This window comes from Ornithorhynchus anatinus, chromosome 1 (genome assembly GCF_004115215.2).
Source record: "Ornithorhynchus anatinus isolate Pmale09 chromosome 1, mOrnAna1.pri.v4, whole genome shotgun sequence".
NCBI lineage: Eukaryota > Metazoa > Chordata > Mammalia > Monotremata > Ornithorhynchidae > Ornithorhynchus > Ornithorhynchus anatinus.
In genome coordinates, this window is record NC_041728.1 from 49,923,307 (window position 1) to 49,947,164 (window position 23,858).

At 41.4% G+C, this 23,858-nt stretch overlaps 1 protein-coding gene across 8 annotated transcripts in view; it reads left to right on the plus strand.

The window, feature by feature from the left end:
* Positions 1-2,800: 2,800 nt before the first annotated feature.
* SPATA7 (spermatogenesis associated 7) overlaps positions 2,801-23,858 on the plus strand; it is a 104,852-nt gene continuing 83,794 nt past the window's right edge. For 5 of the 8 annotated variants that reach the window (XR_003758731.2, XR_003758736.2, XR_003758739.2 and 2 more), the window contains exons 1-5: positions 2,801-3,018; positions 9,100-9,171; positions 11,601-11,696; positions 14,052-14,099; positions 21,170-21,303. Coding sequence is in view for 4 of the 8 variants with exons in the window: in XM_039911755.1 (XP_039767689.1) it covers positions 3,000-3,018; positions 9,100-9,171; positions 11,601-11,696; positions 14,052-14,099; positions 21,170-21,303 (369 nt within the window). In the remaining 4 variants the exon portion in view is untranslated. The remainder of the gene's footprint in view (positions 3,019-9,099; positions 9,172-11,600; positions 11,697-14,051; positions 14,100-21,169; positions 21,304-23,858) is intronic. The other 3 variants (XM_029062111.2, XM_029062124.2, XM_029062116.2) reach the window with 2 other exon arrangements.

Consider the following 23,858-nt stretch of genomic DNA (forward strand, 5'->3'; position numbering starts at 1 on the left):
AAAATAGGAAACCGATTAGAAAATAGAAATCAATCAATCAATCACATTTATTGAGCACTTGTGTGCAGAGCACTGTACTAAGTGCTTGGGAGAGGACAATATAACAACAGAGATGGGAGACCTGTACCCTGCCCATAATGAACTGACAGTCTAGATGGGAAGACAGACATTGAAATAAATTAAAAATATGTACATAAGTGCTGTGGGACTGAGGGTGAGATGAACAAATATGTGTGTATAAACTATATATACACTAGTTCTTCATACTCAAAGACACTCCTGATGGAAAAAGGCCACAGTCCTGGCCACATTGAACACAAAAAGGATGCAACACTGGAAGCTCTATTTGATTTTACCTCATTCTCTCTAAATTTTTAATCAATTAATCAATCAGTGGTATTTCTTGAGTGCTTACTGTGTGCACAGCACTATACTAGATGTTTGGGAGAGTACGATACAGTAGAGTTGGTAGACTTGATTCTTCCCAAAAAGTTACAGTCTACAGAGGAGGTGAATATTAAAACAAATCATGGATATGTTCATAAGTACTGTGGGGCTGAGGTGGGTTGATTATCGAGGGCTTAGATGGTATATATCCAAGTGCAAGGGTGATACAGAATGTAGTCAGCAAAAGTTTCTTGGAGGAGCTGTGATTTTTAATAAGGCTTTGAAGGTGGGAAGGGTGGTGGTCTGTCATATAAGAAGGGAGAAGGAGTTCCAGGCCAGAAGAAGGTTACAGTGCTCTGCACATAGTAAGTGCTCAATAAATACTATTGAATGAATGAGAGCAAGGGGTTGGCAGTGAGATAGATGAGATTGAGGCACAGTGAGTAGATTGGAATGAATGAATGAAATTAGTGGATTGGGTTGCAGCAGGAAATCAGAAGGATAAGATAGGAAGAGGAAAGCTAAATGCTTTAATGCCAACAATAAGGAGTTTCTGTTTGTTGAGGAGCTGGATAGTCAACCACTATCCTTGGATAGTTGAGGAGATGGATAGTCCTTGAGGAGTATGGAACATGGACTGATTTTTTTAAGAACTTTTTTTTAAGATTTGGGCAGCAGAATGAAGTTCATTCATTCATTCAATAGTATTTATTGAGCGCTTACTATGTGCAGAGCACTGTACTAAGCGCTTGGGATGAACAAGTCGGCAACAGATAGAGACAGTCCCTGCCGTTTGACGGGCTTACAGTCTAATCGGGGGAGACGGACAGACAAGAACAATGGCAATAAAAGTACGGACTGGAGAGGGGAGAGACATGAGGCATGGAAGTCAGTGAGGAGGCTAATGAAGCAGTCAAGGTGGGCTTTTGTACCAAAAGAAAAACCCTTGTCTAGACAGCAAGAAAACACTCCTTTCTTGAGAACCAGCATGGCCTAGAGGATCAAGCATGGTCCTGGCAGTCAGAGAACCTAGGTTCTAATCCCACTCTGCCACTTGTCTGTTCTGTAACCTTGGGCAAGCCATTTAACTTCTCCGTGTCTCAGTTGTCTCATCTATAAAATGGGGATTAAGACTCTCCATCCCATGGGGGACATGGACAAGTGTCCAACCTGATTAGCTTGTATCTACCCCAGGGCTTAGTACAGTGCCTGGCACATTGTAAGTGCTTAACAAATACCATAAAAAAGCAATAAGCTATGTTGGTCTATCCTTGGTATTTAGCATCTGAACCCCCTGAGGGATGGGACCTTATACTTGTCAGCTGTGTGACTGTGGGCAAGTCACTTAACCTCTCTGTGCCTCAGTTCCCTCATCTGTAAAATGGGATTAAGACTGTGAGCCTCACGTGGGACAACCTGATTACCCTGTATCTCCCCCAGCTCTTAGAACAGTGCTCTGCACATAGTAAGCACTTAACAAATACCAACATTATTGTTATTATTATGTAATTACCAGCTGTGTATCCTTTTCTAGCACTTAGTAAAGTGCTCTGCACACAGGGAAGCAGCATGGCTCAGTGGAAAGAGCACGGGCCTGGGAGTCAGAGGTCATGGGTTGGAAACCCAGCTCTGCCACTTGTCAGCTATGTAACTGTGGGCAAGTCACTTCACTTTTCTGTGCCTCAGTTACCTCCTCTGTAAAATGGGGATGAAGACTGTGAACCTCATGTGGGACAACCTGATACCCCTGTGTCTACCCCTGTGCTAAGAACAGTGCTCTGCCCATAGTAAGCGCTTAACAAATACCAACATTATTACTATTATTATGTAATTATCAGCTATGTATCTTCTTCTAGCACTGTGTAAAGTCCTCTGCCCACAATAAATGCTTAACAAATTACTACTATATATGATGGAGTATATGACAGAAATGACGGTTAAGCCTTGGCACTGAGACTTCATAACAATAACTGTGGCATGTGCTAAGACCCTTCTATGTCTATGAGGGAGAGAAGCAGCGTGGCTCAGTGGAAAGAACCTGGGCTTGGGAGTCAGAGGTCATGGGTTCGAATCCCCGCTCTGCCACTTGTCAGCTGTGTGACTGTGGGCAAGTCCCTTCACTTTTCTGTGCCTCAGTTCCCTCCTCTGTAAAATGGGGATGAAGACTGTGAGCCTCACGGGGGACAACCTGATTCCCCTGTGTCTCCAGACCACAACAGCGCTCTGCCCATAGTAAGCGCTTAACAAATACCGACATTAGCATCAGCGACAGAGCTCCCGCTCTGCGTCGTGACGTCACAGTCCAGGCCCTTGACGTCTTAGCAACCTGCCTGGAGACCGTCACCAAGGCGACCGTCGCCGCAGCCACGCGTTCCTCCTCCGGGGGAGGGGGGAGGGAGCCGAGCCCGGCCGAGCCCGGCCGAGTCCAGCCGAGTCCAGCCGAGCCCGCCCGAGCCCGGCCGGGAATAGCCGAGCCGGGCCGAGCCCAGCCGAGTCCGGCCGAGAATAGCCGAGTCGGGCTCGGGAAGGAGACCTGGGGCGGGGGGCGGGGAGGAGGGCGTCCATCCAGCTCCGCGGCTGCAGCAAAGGGCAGAGCATGGACATAGACGATCATGGACAGCAACCGCAGAGGTAAAAGGGACTTTGGGGGTGTTTTTTTTTCCGGGAGCCGGTGGGTTGAAGGGTCGCCCCGCTTGCAGCTCCATAATTAATAATGCTGTTGGTATTGATTAAGCGCTTACTCTGTGCCGAGCACTGTTCTAAGCGCTGCGGGAGATGCAGTTAATAATAATGGCTTTTGTTGAGCGCTCTTGATGGGCCAGGCACTTCACTTCTCTGGGCCTCAGTGACCTCATCTGGAAAATGGGGATGAAGACTGGGAACCCCACGTGACACCACCTGATTCCCCTGTGTCTCCCCCAGCGCTTAGAACAGTGCTCGGCACAGAGTAAGCGCTTAACAAATACCAACGTTATTATTATTACTAAACGGTGGAGGTGCGGTTAGAGAAGCGGGCGGCGTGGCTCAGTGGAAAAGAGCCCGGGCTTGGGAGTCGGAGGTCATGGGTTCGAATCCCAGCTCTGCCCCTTGTCAGCTGGGGGACTGGGGGCAAGTCACTTCACTTCTCTGGGCCTCAGTTCCCTCATCTGTAAAATGGGGATGAAGACTGGGAGCCCCACGTGGGACAACCTCATTCCCCTGTCTCTCCCCCAGCGCTTAGAACAGTGCTCTGCACCTAGTAAGCGCTTAACAAATACCAGCATTACTTCACTGGGCCTCAGTGACCTCATCTGTAAAATGGGGATTAACTGTGAGCCTCACGTGGGACAACCTGATGACCCTGTGTCTACCCCAGCGCTTAGAACAGCGCTCTGCACAGAGGAAGCGCTTAACAAATTCCAACATTATTATTATTATTATTGCAAGCCTCCTGTAGCAGCTAGCGCACCGGCTTGGGAGTCAGAAGGTCATGGGTTCTAATGCCCACTTCGCCAGTTGTCTGTTGTGTGGCCTTGGGTAAGTCACTTCACTGCCCTGGGCCTCAGTTCCCTCATCTGTAAAATAATAATAATAATGTTGGTATTTGTTAAGCGCTTACTCTGTGCAGAGCACTGTTCTAAGCGCTGGGGTAATGATGATAATGTTGGTATTTGTTAAGCGCTTACTCTGTGCAGAGCACTGTTCTAATGCTGGGGGAGATACAGGGTAATCAGTTTGTCCCACATGAGGCTCACAATCTTAATCCCCATTTTACAGAGGAGAGAACTGAGTCACCGAGAAGTCACGTGACTTGCCCACAGTCACACGGCTGACAAGCGGCAGAGTCAGAATTAGAACCCATGACCTCTGACTCCCAAGCCCGGGCTCTTTCCACTGAGCCACGCGGCAAATGGGGATTGAGACCTTGAGCCCCACGTGGGACAGGGACTATGTCCAACCCGATTTGCTTGTATCCATCCCAGCGCTTAGTATAGAGCCTGGTACCAATACCAGAGTTGTTATTATTATAATGCAGGCAAATTGGATTGGATGCAGTTCTTTAGACTGTAAGCTCGTTGTTGGCAGGGCAGGTGTCTACCGACTCTGTTACATTGTCCTCTCTGTACCCAGGCCAGGCGCCTCCCCCCCCCCCCCCCCTCTTCCACTCCCTTCTGCGGTGCCCTGACTTGCTCCCAAATTCATCACCGCAGCTCCACGGCACTTATGTACATATCCAAAATGTATCTATTTATAATAATAATGTTGGTATTCAAGCACTTACTATGTGCAGAGCACTGTTCTAAGCGCAGGGGTAGATACAGGGTAATCAGGTTGTCCCACGTGAGGCTCACAGTCTTAATCCCCATTTTACAGATGAGGGAACTGAGGCCCAGAGAAGTGAAGTGACTTGCCCAAAGTCACACAGCTGACAAGTGGCAGAGCTGGGATTCGAACCCATGACCTCTGGCTCCCAAGCCCGGGCTCTTTCCACTGAGCCACGCTGCTTCTCATGTTAATGTCTGTCTCCCCCTCCAGACTTTAAGCTCATAGTGGGCAGGGAATGTGTCTGTTATAGTGTGTTGTACTCCTTCAAGCGTTTAGCACAGTGCCCTGCACACAGTATATGCTCAATAAATGCAATTCATTGATGGATACTCTCCCAGTTCATTTATTTATTCAGTGGACTTTTTTGAGCCCTTATTGTGTGCAGAGCACTGTAGGTCAGAAGGTCATGGGTTCTAATGCTGGCTCAACACATGTCAGCAGGGTGACCTTGGGCAAGTCACTCCACTTCTCTGGGGCTCAGTTCCCTCATCTGTAAAATGGGGATTGAGTCTGTGAGCTCCATGTGGGAAAGAGACCGTGTCCAACCTGATTTGCTTGTATCCACCCCAACGCTTAGTACAGTGCCTGGCCTATAGTAAGCACTTAACAAATGCCATTATTATTATCATTATTGTTACAATGGCCTGCACACAGTAAGCATTCAGTAAATTCGACCGATTGATTGAAAGACTGTGTGACTCTCTCCCCGCCCTCTCCCCGCCCACACCAAGGAATCAGGCTGTGGGGATTTCAGCCAAGGGTCTGTGCTCCCCCCCCCCGGCTCAGCAGGAGGCTCGTACTCTGCCTCAGAGCTGCTTATGGAGTAAATCGACTTGGCAGCAGACCTGGCATGAGGCAGACCAACCCAAGATGCTGCCCAGGGGCCAACGTTGGACTATATATCTTTAGGTTACCTCATCTGTAAAATGGGGATTAAGAAGGTGAGCCCCACGTGGGACAACCTGATTCCCCTGTGTCTACCCCAGCGCTTAGAACAGTGCTCGGCACATAGTAAGCACTTAACAAATACCAACATTATTATTATTATTATTAAATTATCTATATTAATGTCTGTCTCCCCCTCTATACTGAAAGCTCGTTGTGGTCAGGGAATGTGTCTACCCACTCTGTTATATTGTACTCTCCCAAGTGCTTATTACAATGCTCTGGACACAGTAAGTGCTCAATAAATACGATTGACAGACTGATCCACAAACACCATATCTTGAAGCTTTGACATGTCACTGGTCCTGGCCTGATGCAGACACCGGGTCAGTTTTAGTTTCCGAGTGTCACTGTGTCACCTGCTGCCACATTTGCCTAGATGGTTCCTAGGGAGATGAAGCAGGTGTGGATGCTACAATCTTTAATGGCAGCACTCGGACCTGTTGCTCAGAACATGCTGCCTAATCTGGCAAACTCTTGTCCAGGTGGACACATAGTGAGAAAGTACACTTCAGTCTGTGACCTGTGAAAACTTGATACTCTCCCCACCCCCAACCCCAAAGCACTTTCTTTGAATACGTAACGTATCTTTGAATTATATATTATAAATTACTTATTCATGTTAATGTCTGTCTCCTCCCCCTCCCCCCCCTCCCCCCCCCCCGAGTGTAAGCTTATTATGGGCAGGGACTTTGTCTGCTAATTCTGTTGTATTGTGCTTAGTACAGTGCTCTGCACATAGTAAGTGCTCAATAAATACCTTGATTGATTGATTGAGTACAGCACTCAGTTTTGATCCCAAAGAGGATTATCCTATGCAGATTGAGCTCCATGTGGAAGAGGAAGTGTGTCTGACCTGATTATCTTGTATCTACTCCAGGACATGGTACAGTGCTTGGCAAATGACAAGCACTTAAACACCAAATTCTTATCATTATGTCTTCATTAATCAGTGGTATTAAGTGCTTACGTGTGCAGAACATTGCACTATTGTAAGATCACTATGGGCAGGGAAAATGTCTGCTAATTCTGTCTATCATACTCTCCCAAGCGCTTAGTAGAGTCTTCTGTACACAGTAGATGCTCAGTAAATTGATTGATGGATTAGCCCCCTGGGTTCTGCTTTAATGTGAGCAGATGCACTTTGCCAAGATGTTTCATTGCTTATTTATGCTAAACATACTTACTGTGTAATCTGTAACATTATTTCAGGATTTCCTTATCTTACCATTGTGTAGAAGGCATGTGCTTTTCTAGACCTTCATCTTACATTGGTAAAGAAGAGATGCTGATCTCCTGAAGAGGGTCTGATGGCCTTGCTTTGTACCCTTCTACCACTGAGACCCACCCCCTGGGAAAGAGAAACTGATGACCAGACCCATCGCTTCAGCCAAAGTTCTGTGCGCTGGGACTGGGGAAAGGGTAAAGAGACAAGAAGACATAGAATGGGAGAAGAGTGAAAATAGAGGAGCCTAGAGTAACTGATGAAGACTAGAAGAGTGACAGAGAGAGCATGGAGTAGAATGCAGTAGGAGTAGAAAAGACACCAAGAAGTAGGAGAGAGGCTTGCAAGGCAATTACTAAGTAGTCAACCAATCAGTGCGATTTACTGAGTTCCTACTGTGTTTAGAGCACATACTGTGTGCTTGGGAGGGTATACAGGAATCCTCAATCATTCATTCAATTGTATTTAATGAGCACTTACTGTTCCAAGAGGGACAGACTATAAGGACAGGAGAGCTGGGTTAGAAAGAGAAACAAGCCTTTAAGCAATAACAAAGAGAAAGGAAATAGACTATCAGAAGAGTTGAGCATCGTAGAGAAGAGAAAAATAGCAGACGGAGAGGAGAGGAATGAGGTGGGAGAGGAAAAGAGGAAGAAAAAGTGGTGACGGTCTAAGACTGGCATGCCCAGTGCTTCTGAAATGGAGGCTCCCATCAAGATCCCGAGACATAGCCATCAATGAGGTGTGAAGTCTGACTTTGATGGGGAGTGATAATGTAATATAGTGGAAAGAGCACAGACTTGGAAGTCGGAGTCTTGGGTTCTAATCCCAGATCTGCCACTTGTCAGCTGTGTGACTTTGGGCAAGTCACTTCACTTCTCTGTGCTTCAGTTACCTCATCTGTAAAATAGGGACTAAGACTGTGAGCCCTACTGGGACAACCTGATCACCTTGTAAAAAAAAAAAAAAAAAATGTTGGTATTTGTTAAGCGCTTACTATGTGCCGAGCACTGTTCTAAGCGCTGGGGTAGACATAGGGGAATCAGGTTGTCCCACGTGGGGCTCACAGTCTTAATCCCCATTTTACAGATGAGGGAACTGAGGCGCAGAGAAGTGAAGTGACTTGCCCACAGTCACACAGCCAACAAGTGGCAGAGCTGGGATTCGAACTCATGAGCCCTGACTCCAAAGCCCGTGCTCTTTCCACTGAGCCACGCTGCTTATCCCCCCCAGTGCTTAGAACAGTGCTTTGCTCATAGTAAGCGCTTAACAAATACCATTATTATTATTATTTAACAAGTATTTAAATGGAATCAGCCACTCTGAATGAAGGCAGCATGGTCTCTGCCCAGTAAGTAGGTAAAATAATGTCCAAAGGTTGAATGCTAAAATAATGCTTTTGTAATTTTCTATTTTTCTACCTTTTTTTTTTTTTTTACTAATTAAGTCAGTATAGTGTTCAGTATCGTTCCATTCTTTAAGGATTGATGCTATAAACTCTTAAGAGCAATTTTTAAGACTGAATTTTTTAATGGTATTTAAGCGCTTACTAGATGCCAGGCACTCTACTAAACATTGGGATAGAGAGAAGCTAATCAGGTTGCACACAATTAGACATACAGTCTTAATTCCAATTTTACAAATGAAGTAACTGAAGCACAGAGAAGTTATGTGACTTGCTTAAGGTCACACAGCAGACAGGTGGTAGAGTGGAGAATTAGAACCCAGGCCCTCTGACTTCGTGGCCCAAGCTCTTTTCTCTAGGCCACGCTGCTTCTCTAATTTGTCTTTATGTATTTCATACCTAATTAATATTATTAGTAAACCATAAATAGTAGAAGTAAAGTGATTAGTAAAGATTTATGTCAGCATCCTAGAGATGGCAATTGCATAATTGTAGCTTCAAAATCAGTTATTCATTGGAAACAATACTTTGCCATTCCTCTATTTCATTTTTTTGTACACGAGGATCTCAAAACAGTTTATTTAACACAGCTTGATCTAAATGAGTATTGCACCAAAAAGCATAAGGGTCATTTTGCAATACAAAGTGAAAGTAAGCATCACAAATGTAGCCAAAGACATTATATCAAATTGTTTTACAATGATGTAATTACTACAAGAAGCACTCCAATAATCTGATTGACTATTCCAGTGGTTAATTAGGTTTTTCTAAGAAAATAAATTCCATCTGATCCTATTAGTAACAATTTTTTTTTTTACATTTTTCTTTACAGGGAGAACATCTGCCAAGCACAAATATGTTCCATCAAGCCCATTTAAAGGACACTTGAGCACAAAAAGTAATGGTAAGTGAAATGTAGGACAAAAAATGCTTTTATCGACATGTCTCTTTCATGAGGTAAAATTATTTTGATTGGGTTCCTCTATTTTATGAAAATTCTTTAAGTTTGTGGGATAATAATGAAGTTTCAAGTTCTTGTAGATTTTGTGAATTACTATTATCTATTATTGTTTTTATATATATCTTTTTTCTGTAAATGTATTTTATATACTGTAAGCCAAACTCTGTTCTTCATCAACATCAGTAAATATTGAAGGTCTACTCTGTACAGAGCATTGTACTAAGTGATTTGGAGCATACAATGGAAATTAAAGACACATCTCCTGCCCTCAAAAAGCTTGCAACTTAATGGGGAAGGTAGACATACACAGATAATATAATATTCCCATATATATTATGGGAATAGAAGAAGAAACAGATTCAACTGGTGACAGAAAATAGGAGTATAAATTGAATAAACTGGCATAAATATAGCAATATCGATATAAACACTAAAAGAAACATGACCAAAGAAATGGGCAGTAGTCAGGGAGGGGTGTTTTTAAGAGGCCTCTAAAGGCGGGAAAATACATTTTGGTAGATTTTAATGAAGAGTTCCAACCAGGAGAAGAGGTGTGCAAAGTAGGTCAGAAGAGTTGGAAGGAAGGAAGGGAGCTAGGAGATTAATTTGGAAGAAGGGAAGAAAGCAAGCTGTATTTTTGGAGATGGAGATGAGAAGCAGCATGGCCTAGTGGAAAGAGCACGTGCCTGGCAGTCAGAGAATTTGGGTTCTAATCCCAATCCGGTTTGGCCAGTTACCTGTTGTGTGACATTAGGCAAGTCTCTTCACTTCTCTGTCCTCAGTTTCATTTCATCATCTGTAAAATGTGGATTCAACTCCTGTTCTCCCTCATGCTTAGACTGTGAGCCCATGTGGCATCCAACCTGATTAATTCTAGACTGAAGATCCCTGTAGATTGTAAGCTTGTTAGGGGCAGGGGACGTATCTGCTAATTTTGTAGTATTCTACTCTCCCAAGTGCTTAGTACAGTTCTTCTGTACATAGTAAGCTTTCAATAAATACCAGTGATTGTTTAATTGATTCCCAGGGCTTAAAACAGTACTTGACACAGTAAAAGCCTAGCAAATACCATAGAAAAAGATGGAAGGAAACAGAGGAGAGCCATGAATCCAGTGGTCGAGGTTTGTTTCTATCCCTTCTAGCATCAGTGACAACGTAGAAATCAATATATTCATGCAGAATAATGAAAGCTAATTCCTCCTTTTTGTTTACCAGAGGAATAAGATATTCTTGTTCCTCATTCATAAGGAAAAACAAATTGTTTGACAGTTTTATAGGGCCAAAATTTTTTATGATGTTTGTTAAGCTCTTACTATGTGCCAGGCACTGTTCTAAACTCTGGAGTAGATACAGGGTAATCAGGTTGGACACAGTCCTTGTCTCATTTGGGACTCACAGTCATAATCGCCATTTTACAGATGAGGAAACTGAGGCACAGAGAAGTTAATTTGTCCAAGGTTGTATAGCAGATAAGTGGCAGAGCTGGGATTAGAACCCAGGTTCCCCTGACTTCCAAGCCCATGCTCCTTCCATTAGGCCACACTGATGATTAGAGTTATTTAAGAATTTTGCCAAACAGTAGGATATTGTTTGGGATTTTAACCTCAGTTTTCAGCATGACATAGTGGAAAAAGCAGAGGACTGAGATTCAGAAGACTGAGGGATAATCCTGGTTCCTTCTATGTGGTTTTGAGCTAGTCACGTAATATCTCTGTGCCTCAGTTTTCTCATTTGAAAAATGGGGTTAAAATTCCCTTCTCTTCTTAGTTTGTGAACCCTGAGTGGCACAAAAATTCTGTCCAATGTGATTATCTTCTGTCTACTCCAGCATTGAGCACAGACCTTGGCATATAGTAAGCAATTAACAAATATCGTTTTTTTTTCCCAGAAGTTGTTACTGTTGAAAAATGCTACCATTCCTTAGGCTGTGAGCCCGTCATGGGGCAGGGATTGTCTCTATCTGTTGCCGAATTGTACATTCCAAGTGTTTAGTACAGTGCTCTGCATATAGTAAGTGCTCAATAAATACTATTGAATGAATGAATTCATTTAAGAACTCAGTTTCAGTAATGAAATTTAGAGCTGTGAGGCAAAGACTATGTGCCCAAAGAAAGGACATCTCTAACATCTCCCTCTCATACTTGTGAAATTTCTTCCTGGCAGAGGTTTGAGTCTCATTGGCAGAGAGCTCATTGGAAGTTGTCGATAAAAGTACTGCAGGCTGAGATTCTCATCATTAAATAATCAGTGTCTTTGTGTTTCAGAATGTCTTGGGGCCTCTGCTTGTTTCTGTCTTTTTACGTATCTAAAGTGTTGGATGTTCTTATATTACACCAAAACATGTAATGATCAAATGTGTTTCAATTTTATAGCTTTTTGCACTGACTCCTCCTCTCTCAGACTAAGTACCCTGTACCTGATCAAGAATCACATGGCTATTCACTATAATAAAATCCTTTCAGCCAAAGGTAAAAATGTACTTATATGAACCTTCTACACACAATTTTAGCCCTTCTCTCCAGTTCTTATTAGAATGTAGCAAGAATGGGTAAATTGAGTTGTAGAAAGATTCATGCTTAATTCAGAACCCAAGAGAGCAGTTTGGTTAACTGCTACTGTTCCAATTTAGCAAATTTGTGATGCGGGGGGGCTGTTGTTTAAGAGAATAAACTTATTTAAAATAACTGTTTTAATCTTATTCCCATACTTGATCATTGCTTATCACTGTTAAAATAATATTTCAATACTTTGGTAGTGAAAAAAATTTATCTTTGATTTATTTGATGTATATGATACCTTTGATTTATTGTTTCTGATTGTTAAGTAGAGGAGTAGATAAATGAAAAAGCTAGTAGAGAAATGTTCTAGTCAGTAATCTTTGAAAAGGTAAAATGAGTGCTCATTTTCAGTAGTGGACTTACTGGACTGAAAATTTACATCTTGTCACTGACTAATAGTTCAATTGAGACCAATTTGTAATGAAGTCAGTAGCCAATATTAATGTCTGGGATAACTGTCTTTTGCATTTCTGCAGTTTCAAACTGATAGCTACTTGAAATATCCCAACAGTGAATTTTTAATATTCTTCAGTGCTAACCACCTTCTTCTGTGTTTTTTGTCACTGATCACAGTGAGTTTACTTCCTGAGAGTAAGAGGCTCATTTTCCCTTTTTGGGTGGGCTGCTTCAAGCCATGTGCACAATTGGCAGCAGTGCAGGGAGCAGTCACTCTGTGGCCCAAACAAGTGAACGTCCCTCCTAGAATACCTCACTCTTTTCCTGGGAGTAAATTTAGGGCCTGGGAGAATTCGACTGTCTCATTTTTTAAAGAGGAGTTTCTCCCAATTGAGTAGGGTGGAACGGTTCTACTCTAATCATATTTGGACTTTGTGAACTTCCATTGCACATGGATAAATTGCTGCTGGCATAAATTCTTTGCCTTTTCATTGAGAATAATTTTATTTTGGAATAATGACTGCTTTCAGTCCACTTCATGTGGTTCTTGTTTTATGAAATTCTGAGTTCAGTTAATAGAACTTCCACATATCTTGGGGTGAGCTGTTTTCATGGGCTTGCCAAATAATACCTTGTTGGACTTTTTTATTGTAAATTGATGTTATCCAAATTTTCTTTGGATTTACCAACTCAAGAGGTAGTTTTATCGTTATTATTATTATTATTAAGTGCCATCTAGTCATTTCTGATTCATAGCGACTCTGTGGATATATTTTCTCCAGAATGTCCTGTCTTCTGCCATGAGGTAGTTTATTTGAGAAAAAAAAGAAAATGAAGGAATCTGTCTTTTTTTTTTTTTTACATGAATACAGTATAACCCTAGGGGTCACCATGATAATTGAATGAGTATTAGGCCCAAAAAGAAGCTTGCTGTAAAGTTTAGAAGTTAATGACCCTGTTTTTCTGAAATAAAAACAAATTTACAAAAAGGTATAAACAGCAGAGTAAGACGATAGGTACTAAATCATTCAGCAGAAGTTTTCATAAAGAATGAACTTACTGAGGAATGGAGTTCTGAACTCTGGAGCCTCACTGTGATTTTCAGGTTTTATGTGATGGCTTTGCTCATTGCTGAGTTTACGTTTTAAATTTCTTAGTGTCTCACCTTGCTCTCATCACCCCAGAGAGCAGAAAAAAATCCTTTTTCTCTCATAAAAATGTATTCCATATAGAAGGTTTACACTTTCCACTCAGGCATCCAAACTGCCTCCTATTTGAATTAATAAGGTAATCTAGATGCAATATTAGGTTCAGGGTAGCAGTTTCACTAAGCAATGTATCAGAGGTGATTTAAGGCACAACTTTCATTTGAAGTCAAGGAAACTCCCCATATTTCACTCAGCTACGTGAAGATTTGAGAAAAAGGAGAAAAGAGTTCTCTGTTTTTAATCCTTCACTTGGATTTTTAGATTTTCCTCTGAGAAAGGTGTCTTCAGGTGTTGAATAACTAATCTCAAGAACATACATGATTTTGTACAGCACATCGTTGTGTAGAATTAACTTTTAAGCTAGGTAAACATATGTCTGAGTTTTTATTAAATCATATTTACAAAGGTTCAACAGCATAACCAGTTATGTGCATTCAGTGACATTTTTGCTGAGTTAGAAGGGAAATATGTATTTTAGTAAAGATTCTGAAATGCTGGATGAAATTCATCTTCAAGAGAATTTTTGATCTGAGTATACTGTAAGTACATACATAGCCTATTTTAGAAATATATAGCAGAACAAACTTAGGTTTTAGCTAAAAAATTGCACTTGAGACTAACACACCAAGCATTAAAGAGATCACATATTTTTCCTTTTCAGCTGCTATAGACTGCTCAGTGCCAAATAGTATGCTTACCAGCATCAAATGTAAGTATTTTTTCTGAATTGTTTTCTTTCTGAAAAAAGTGTTATAAGTATGTTATAAGAGTGGATAACTCCCTCTTGGCTGTATCCATGACTAATGTGAACAATGATGGTGTCTTCATAAATGACAGGGAAGTCTCATTCTAGTCACAAAGACTTGGGTCTGAGAACCTGCTTGAAGCAATTGATTATAATGCTACTGTTTTACATAAATTAATAATAATAATGGTATTTGTTAAGCACTTACTATGTGCCATGCACTGTTCTAAGCTTTGGGATAAATATAAAATAATTACATTGTTAATCCCCAAGCGGCAGATCTGGTATTAGAACCCAGGTCCTTCTGACTCCCAGGCCCATGCTCTATCCACTAAGCCATGTTGCTTCTCACACTGTCTTAGACTGGGATCGTCATGTGGGAGTGGGACAGGGACTATATCTGACCTGATTATCTTGCCTCTACCTCAGCACTTAGCCCAATGCTTGAGGTCTAGTGAATGCTTAAGAAATACCACAATTATTATGATTAGCTCCATGTGCACTCTCTTGCCCCTGCCAGATGTATTCTTTCTGGCACACAGCATACAGTGAGCAAGGAGTCAGGCAGAAGTGCAAGATATTACAGGGTGTGTATAAGAATTTTATATACCAAAGCCATTCTGGGTTCAGGGACCATACTGTAGCGCCAGTACTGTGCAGGGAAGCAGCATGGCATGGTGAATAGAGCCCGGACCTGGGAGTCAGAAGGCCATAGGATCTAATCCCGGCTCTGCCACTTGTCTGCTGTGCAACCTTGGGCAAGTCACTTCACTTCTCTGTGCCTCAGTTGCCTCATCTGTAAAGTGGGGATTGAGACTGTGAGCCCCACATGGACAGAGACTGTCCAATTTGATTCACTTGTATCCACTCCAGTGCTTAGTACAGTGCCTAGCATATAGTAAGCACTTAACAAATACCATTATTATGGTTATTATTATTATAAACCCTGTGGTTTTTACTGCCCACTTTAGCCAGCTATTTTCAGAATCCCTTTTGAGCCTGCCCACCATAGGGAGTATCCTAGGTGGTTCATTTGTCAGAAACCTTTCCTACTAATGGCATAACCCCTTCTTCTGGCTGTGTAACTCCATCATTGCAGTAAGCTGTGGATAGGACTTTGGGGGTGAGGTTGGGGTCAAGGGAGTGGGAGAGATGGTAATTTAAGTATAAATGACGTTTCAGAAGTGATTAAATACAATAAAACCAGTTCTCATATAGTTCAGGGGTTCTGTTTCAGAAGAACTCTTATCATGAGCAAGATGCAGGTTATAGTACTTATGCTTTGATTGTTGCTATATCAGTCAGTCAGCCAGTCAATCATATATATTGAGCTCTTACTATGTGCAGAGCACTGTACTAAGCACTTGGGAGAGTACAATATAACAGACACATTCTCTGCCCAAAGCAAACTAGCAGTTTAAAGGGGGAGTGTGCACAACCTTTTCTCCCTCTTTCATCTCGTGTTCTATCCAGTTAGATTTCTGTTGTTGGAAGAATATTCCATTCTTTCCTTGCATTTTATCCAAAATGCATTTTGGAAGAACTGATTGATAGATTGCAAGTATTCTCTGTTTACAAAATTAATGTATGGTATGTAACAACTGCTAATTTTATGAAACAAAATACTATTAGAATTAAAGAAGAAACATTTAATATAGCAATGCAATTTATTTGAACTTTTAAGGCATTTCAACTTATTTAAGCACTTAGTGTACTCTGCTCCCAGTAACAATAATAATAATAACAGTGATGGTATTTGTTAAGTGCTTACTATGTGTCAAGCACTGTTCTAAGCACTGGTGCAGATATAAGGCAATCAGGTTAGATAAAGTCCCTGTCCCATGTGGGGCTCACAATATCAATCACCATTTTATAAATGAGGTAACTGAGGCACAAAGGAAGTTAAATGACTTGCCCAAGGTCACACAGCAGACAAGAGGCAGAGCTGGGATTAGAACCATGACCTCTGACTCCCAAGCCCTTGCTCTTGCTATTAGGCCATGCTGCTTCTCTAAACTCTCATTAACTGTGATTAATGATTGATTGATTTAGGTCGAAATCTAAATTCTCTTTCATAATGGTCCATGAGCCAGCCAGTCATTTTCTCTAAATTGACATCTAGGTTTCTAATTCCTACCCTAGCAATAGAGGAAATTGTCTTTTTCAAAATTTTGGACTCTGTAATCTCAATTTGGTCAACAGTCCAATAGGTGTATACTGTAAAACAACCAAGTCCCGTGGCCTTAAAGTGCTAGTGCACTAATTTACATTGTCTGTACAGTCTTGCCCTTTCTTTATATTTGAATAGTAGATGAAGAAATCAAGTAAGAGGCTAAAGCCTGAAGTCAAGGCAAATAAACCTCTTTCCTGGCATTGACATATAATTTTCTGCTGCCTCCCGAGAGCCAGGACAACATTAAAGAGATGATCAATCAATCAATCAATCAGTGGTATTTAGGACTGTATTAAAACACTTGATAGAGTATAATCCAATGAGTTGATAGACACATTTCCTGCCCACTAAGAGCTTACAGTGTAGAGGGGAAGACAGACATTAATATAAAATAAATTTCAGGTATGTACAGAAATGCTATAGGCTGAGGATTGGGGATTCTTGAAGATTGGGGAGATGTGGACTGAATGATTTTATAAAAATATTCTGTGAAGCAGAGTGAAGTATGGGCTGGAGTGGGGGAGACAGGAGGCAGGGAGACCAACAGGGAGGCAGATGCAGTGGTCAAGACAGATTAAGATAAATTATCAGATCATCTTAGTAGCAATTTGGATGGAGAGGAAAGGGCAAATTTTAATGAGGTAAAGGTAGAATCAACAGGTTTTGGTGACAGATTGAATATGTGGGTTGATTGAGAGAGATGAATCCAATGCTAAGGCTCAGGAGATAGGGTAGTGGTATTGTCTACAGTAATAGAAAAGAAAGAGGAAGGATAGGGTTTGGGTGGGAAAATGAGGAGTTCTGTTTTGGCCATAGTTTGAGGTGTTGCTGGGACATCTGAGTAGAGATGTCTTGAAGTTTGGAGGAAATGTGAGACTAAAGAGGAGGAGAGAATTCAGGGTTGGAGAAGTAAATTTGGGAGTCATCTGCATTAAGATGGGTAGTTGAAACCATGGAAATGAATGTGTTCTCCAAGGGAGTGGGTGTTGATGGAGAATAAAACTAGATCCCAAACTAAACCTTGAGGGACCCCACCTGTCAGAGAGTGGCAGGCAAAGGAGGAGCCTGAGAAGAAGCAGTCAGTAGATGGGAGGGGAACCAGGAAAGAGCAGTGTCAGTGAAGCCAAGTTTGGAGAATGTTTCAGGGAGGAGGGGGTGGTCCACAATGTCAAAGGTATCTGAGAGGTCAAGAAAGATTAGGATGGAGTGAAGGAAGAAGTTTATGTGGAGTGAAGAGGGCAGAAACTGGATTTAAGAGGATCAAGGAGAGAATTGGAGGAGAGTAAGTGGATACAGCAGATGCAGACAATTCTCTCAAGGAGTTTGGAGAAGAGTGGTAGGAAGGAGATGGGATGATAACTGGAGGGAGTCGTGAGGTCAGTGGAGTGTTTAGGATAGGGGATACATGAGTATATTTGCAAGCAGTGGGGAAGAAGCCATTGGAAAGTAAACAATGGAAAGTAAAGTTGAAGATAGGAGTCAGGGAGGAAGAAGAGGTGGGCAAATGTTTTAATAAGATATGAAGGGATGGGGTCCAAAGTCCAGGTAGGGGGGTAGATTTTTAGAGGAGGTGAGAGACCCCTTGAGATTCTGCTGGGAAAATTGGGAGTCAATAAAGAGGAATTAATTCTTCATAGCTTTCATAATAAATCAATCCTATTTATTGAGCACTTACTGTATGCAGGGCACTGTAGGGGGGTAGATTTTTAGAGGAGGTGAGAGACCCCTTGAGATTCTGCTGGGAAAATTGGGAGTCAATAAAGAGGAATTAATTCTTCATAGCTTTCATAATAAATCAATCCTATTTATTGAGCACTTACTGTATGCAGGGCACTGTACTAAGCACTTGGGAGAGTACAACACAACCATATAACAGACACATTTCCGGCCCACCACAAACTTACATAACCACTTCCCCTGCTAAATAAGGTAGATCTGAATATGGTAGAATGATGAGTTACAAGATTCTCCATGGGATTCTTTTTGAACTTCCAATTTTACACTCATTTTAAATAGAATTCAGAAATACTGGCTATGGACTCAAGGTAAAAGTTTAAGGAAACAAACATAGTTAAAATGTGAGCTAGGCATGTATTATTTCACACATATCCAGTATAACATTTCATATATGATTTACAACTCTGCACTTACCATATCCTGTCACATACTTCTAGCCCTCATTTTAATTTGAAAATGTAAAACAATTTAAATGATATTGGAAGGGCCAGGATGAATTGGAAAGCAACTAAGTGCATTTGAATTTATCCCAGAGCAAATAACCTAAAAAGGGAGAAAATTCATAGATAATCAAACTACCTCAATGCTTAAAATGCATTGTGTAGTTTTCTAATAAAGTAAATTTTCAATAATAAATGGACATTAGAATTCCATGTCTCATCTTGTGTTTAATAAAATTTATAATCCCACAAAAGATGCTAGATTATGCACTGCTAAATAATTTTGTCAATTCAGTGCTGCAATTTTTTCATTCTCAAGAGCATCATTATTAACCTTCAATCTGATATGCTTTTCCAGGGTGACTAAAGATGCACCCTAAATCTTTTTATGAGTCATATGAAAGACAGCTGTTAATTGATGTACTATTGCTCTCAGCTCTTATATAGGTTTCCTTGTTATCAGTTTTAGCTTTTGATTTTTATGATGTTATTTGAATTGTGATTTTTTTATTGAGGGAAAAACTATAGGAAGACAAAGCTGTGGGCTTTTGATATGCAATGGTGAATCCAAGCATTTCTCAAACAAGGAGGTTTTTATACTTAAAAGAGAGTACTTGTTTAACTAAGATAAGTTTTATGTTAAGCAGTGATCTCTGCATTAACATCTCATTTCTATTAGGCGTGAGGAAGTGTAGAATATTTGGCCAGATTCAATGACCTCTAAGCCCTCGTTCTGGGCAGGGAACAGATTTCCCAACTCTTTTGTATTGTACTCTCCCAAGTGCTTAGTACAGTGCTCTGCACATAGTAAACACTCAAAAAAATACCATTGATTGACTGAGAGCATTTTCCAAGGTCACCAATGACCTCTTCCTCATTAAATCTATTGACAGGGGGAAGGGGAGCAGGGATCTCTGCTCCATCAGAATCATGACATCCTAGCCACATTTCAACTCTGGATGACTCATTCCTCCTGTAACACAAACTAATCTTGGTTTCAGTGAAACCATTCTCTCCTGGTTGACCTCATACCTCTCTGGCAGGTCTTTTTCAGTCTCTTTCACTGGCTCCTCTTCTGCCTCTCATACCCTAACTTCAGATGTCCTCAAGGCTCTTTTCTGAATCCATCACACTTCTCACTGTATACTTACTCTCTTGGGGAGTTTAGCTTCAGCTACCACCTCTAAGTGGATGTTAGACAGACAGGTCACAGTCAAAGCAATTTGCTTTCAAAGCCCTTTCCAGCAGTCCTGGCCGAAATGTGGCAGTGAAGGAAGCTCAACTAAAGAGCCCCTAATGTGATGGGACTGGTCTCACCTGCACTTTCCAGAAGCTTTTGGGACATTCTGGGAGGTATATGGCTTATCTGTCAGGAGTGAGAGAGTGGTACTACTTCTTTTGGGGGTGGTTGGGCTTTGTAGAGTTTTCTTCAGGCAGGGCTTGGATAAGAAACTTTCATTAGTTTTCTTTGGTGTGCTTTGCTCGCCATTATCTACTCCTAGTTGAGATCATGCCAGATGAAGAGTTCCAGGTATTTTCTTTTTCTGCTTTGACTATACCTTGGGTCAAAAGGAAGCGAGGGTGAGCTAAATTGAGGTTATTTTAGGCTAAATCCTATTCCGTCCACATTCCCCAAGCAAAACATTAGGGTAGCCATGTGGCCCAACACTAGTGAGTGGTTTCTGGTAATTAGGCCCTCAAGTTTTGCATTTATACATTTAAACCTAAGTGACTTTGAGTATTATTCTGTAAACTTCACCTTGTATACCCTCTGTTGCTGTTCTTTTGATTTAATAATATTGAATCAATCTTGACTTTGACTGTTATTCTGTTCAGGAATGTGGTTTGACCATGACCATGAAGCCATTAGAGAGTTATCACTTGGATGCTGTCTGGAGATTCTATCCCACAAATTTCTCTGATTGCTCTGGACATTAAGGTGGTTTTAGTCCTAGTTCAATTTCATCCTGATACGTGGCCCCATCCTCATTCATAAAAAGCAAGGCTTCCAAGTCTAATAGCTGATTCCCTACCCTCTTTCAACCTCTCTACTCTGTTGCTTAATTGTGTTTGTTTTTATACACCACCTTGATCCAAATGCTAGTCATAGCTCAGCTTGACTCCTTGCCATCCTCTTCACTGGTATCCAGTCCATTAATTTCTCCAATCTGTACTTCAGCCTACATATCAACACATTACAGAATTTGATAAAACTGTCATTTGCCAAGGATAGGATGTGGATGGCTAGTTTGAATTCTGCTGCAGGTCAATTAGATAGGAAGTAACCCCTCCCCCCAAAATGTTAAATATTTCTGATAGCTATGTTTCCAGCCCTGCATCCCTGAAATCTGATGTTACTGCATTTGTTGTCATTTTCTTTGGTAATGGTGGGAGTAAGACAAACATTGTATAAATTACAAATTAAATTATAGATTATGAAATTCATGCTTTAGGTTAATTCATTGTTATATATTTGCAATCATCTATAAATTTTGTGTGGCATTCAATCCTTATGCTTTACCTTAGCTTTTGAATGGTTACCTTTGCAGGTAAAAGTGATGGAGGTATTTTTATAGGAGGACCCCAGTGGGCCAAACGTAGAAAGTTTTGTCCCTTATCCTTAAATAAAAATAGGCTTTTAAACTTTTTAGCCCATCCATTTAATCTGTTATATCTTTTCTAAGATGTGGACCAGCAGAGAAGAGAGAAACTCAAGAAGGAGCTAGCTAACTTCAGTTCTTATTCACGTTGTGCTAAATCTTCCTCACTGCCCAGTTCCAGAAGTGGTTCCAGGACACATTCAGCCATAATTCGTAAGGTGAAGTAAAATGGTCTTTTAAAAACCTTATTTGAAATGTCTTAAGTAATATTTTGCACCAAAACAGTAATGGATCACTTTTCCCTGCAAAGTGAAGTACTGGTTGGTTATGAACTACTTCATTTTTCAGTAAGGAAAGGCCAGAAAAGGAATGTGTGAACTCAGTGCCTGTTTCCCCCTTCTGAACATAACCTTTTTTTTTTCAAATGGTATTTGTTAAGCACTTTTTTTAATGTGCCAGGCACTGTTATAAGTGCTGGGTTTGACACAAGAAAATCAGGTTGGACACAGTCCTTTCCCACATGGGGCTCAAAGTCTTAATTGCAATTTTACTGATGAGGTAACTGAGGCACAAAGAAGTTAAGTGACTTACCGAAAGTCACACCACAGACAAGTGGTGGAGTCAAAATTAGAACCCAGGCCTTTTGACTTCCAGGCCCATGGTCTTTCAACTAGGCCATGCTGCTTCTGTGCTACAAACCCGCCCCACCTCCAGGCAGCAAATACTATTAAATAGAAAATTTCCAAAGCAAGAATTCTGCAACAGAGCTATAGAGACAAGTAAATGCACAGCATTCCTTAAAAAGTTTCATTCATTTCATTACTTTATAATAATAATAGTAATAATTCTGGGGAAGATAGAAGATAATCAGGTGGGACACAGTCTACTTCAGGGAAGAACAGGTATTGAATCCCCATTTTACAGATGGGAAAACCGAGACACAGAGAAGTTAGTTGACTTGCCCCAGGCCACACAGCAGCCAAATGGCAGACCTGGGATTAGAACCTAGTGCCATGTTCTGTTCCTTAGGCCATGATTTTCTTTCTGCAGTTTTGCAGAAAGTAACTGATGTGACTAAATTTATAACATAGGCAAGATTTCCACTACATGTTGTAGCAAAATCATTTAAGATCAAGTTTATCGCTGAGGGGAAAATGATCAAGTTGAATGATAAAATTTTGCCAACTACCATGTTTACCCAAACAGTTGCCCATACCACATAATTGCCCTACCCCAATATTTGAGGTGTTGATAAAAAAAATTTCCCAAATCACAGTAAGTACTAGTCATGTGTGCTAGAGCAGGAGGAGAGATAGAAGTGTGAGAAGACAACATAGCAGAAGTTGGGGGGAATTAACTCATTAAAACTGAAGTGGGTTTAGAGAGGAGGAGCAAAAAGGTGTTAAGTGAGAAGAGGTGGGGGATTGGGGCTAATTAATGAATCAGCCAATCATATTTTTGAGTGCTTACTGTGTGCAAAGCACTGTATTAAGCCCTTGGGGGAGTTGATAGGCATGTTCCCTGCCCACAAAAAGCTTACTCTCTAGACCAGGAGACAGATATTAAATTATGAATATGTACATAAGTGCCGTGGGGCTGAGGGAGGGGTGAATAAAGGGAGTAAATCCAAGTGTAAGGATATCACAGAAGGGAGTGGGAAAAGAGGAAAGGGAAGGCCTCTTGGAGGAGGTGTACCTTCAGTAAGACTTTGAAGATGGGGAGAGTAATTTTCTGTCAGATATGAAAAGGTAGGGCATTCCAGGCCAGAGGCAGGACATTGTCAAGAGGCTGGTGGAAAGATAGATGAGTTTGAGGTACAATGAGTAGGTTGGCATTAGAGGCATTCAGACTGGGTTGTAATAGGAGAGCAGCAAGATGAGGTAAGGGGGACGAGGTGATTGAGTGCTTTAAAACCAGTTGCAAGGAGTTTCTATTTGATGTGAGATAGATGGGCAACCAGTGAAGGTTCTTAAGGAGTGGGGAAACATGGACTGAGTGTTTTTGTAGAAAAATGATCGGGGCAACAGAGTGAAGTGTGGACTGTAGTAGTGAAAGACAGGAGGCAGGGAAGTCAGCAAGGAGGCTGAATCAGTAATCAAGGTTGTGTAGGATATGTGTTTGGTTTAACATTGTAGCAGTTTGGATGCAGAGGAAAGGGCAGATTTTAATAATGATGTGAAGGTTGAACTGAGAGGATTTAGTGACAGATTGAATGTGTGTGTTGAATCAGAGAGATAACACTAAGGATAACACCAAGATTATGGGCTTGTGAGACAGGAAGGGTCGTGGTGCTGTCTAGAGTGATGGGAGAATCAGGGAGAGGAGAGGGTTTGGGTGGGAAGATAAGGAGTTCTGTTTTGCATATGGTAAATTTGAGGTGGAAGCAGGACATCCAAGTAGAGATGTCTTGAAGGCAGGAAGAAATGCAAGACTGTAGCGAGTGAGAGAGATCAGGCCTTGGGGATGTAGCTTTGCGAATCATTCACATAGAGGTGGTAGTTGAAGCTATGTGAGCATATGAGTTCTCCAAGGGAGTAGGTGTAGAAGGATAGTAGGAGACCCAGAACTGAACCTTGAAGAACTCCCACAATTAGTGGATGGGAAGTAGAGGAAGAGCCAGTGAAAAAGATTGAGAATGAGTGTTCACAGAGATAGGAGGAGAACCAAGAGAGGATACTGTCAGTGAAGCCATGGTTGGATAATGTTTCCAGGAGAAAAGGGTGACCAACAGTGTCAAAGACAGCTAAGAAGTTGAGGAGAATTAGGATGGAGT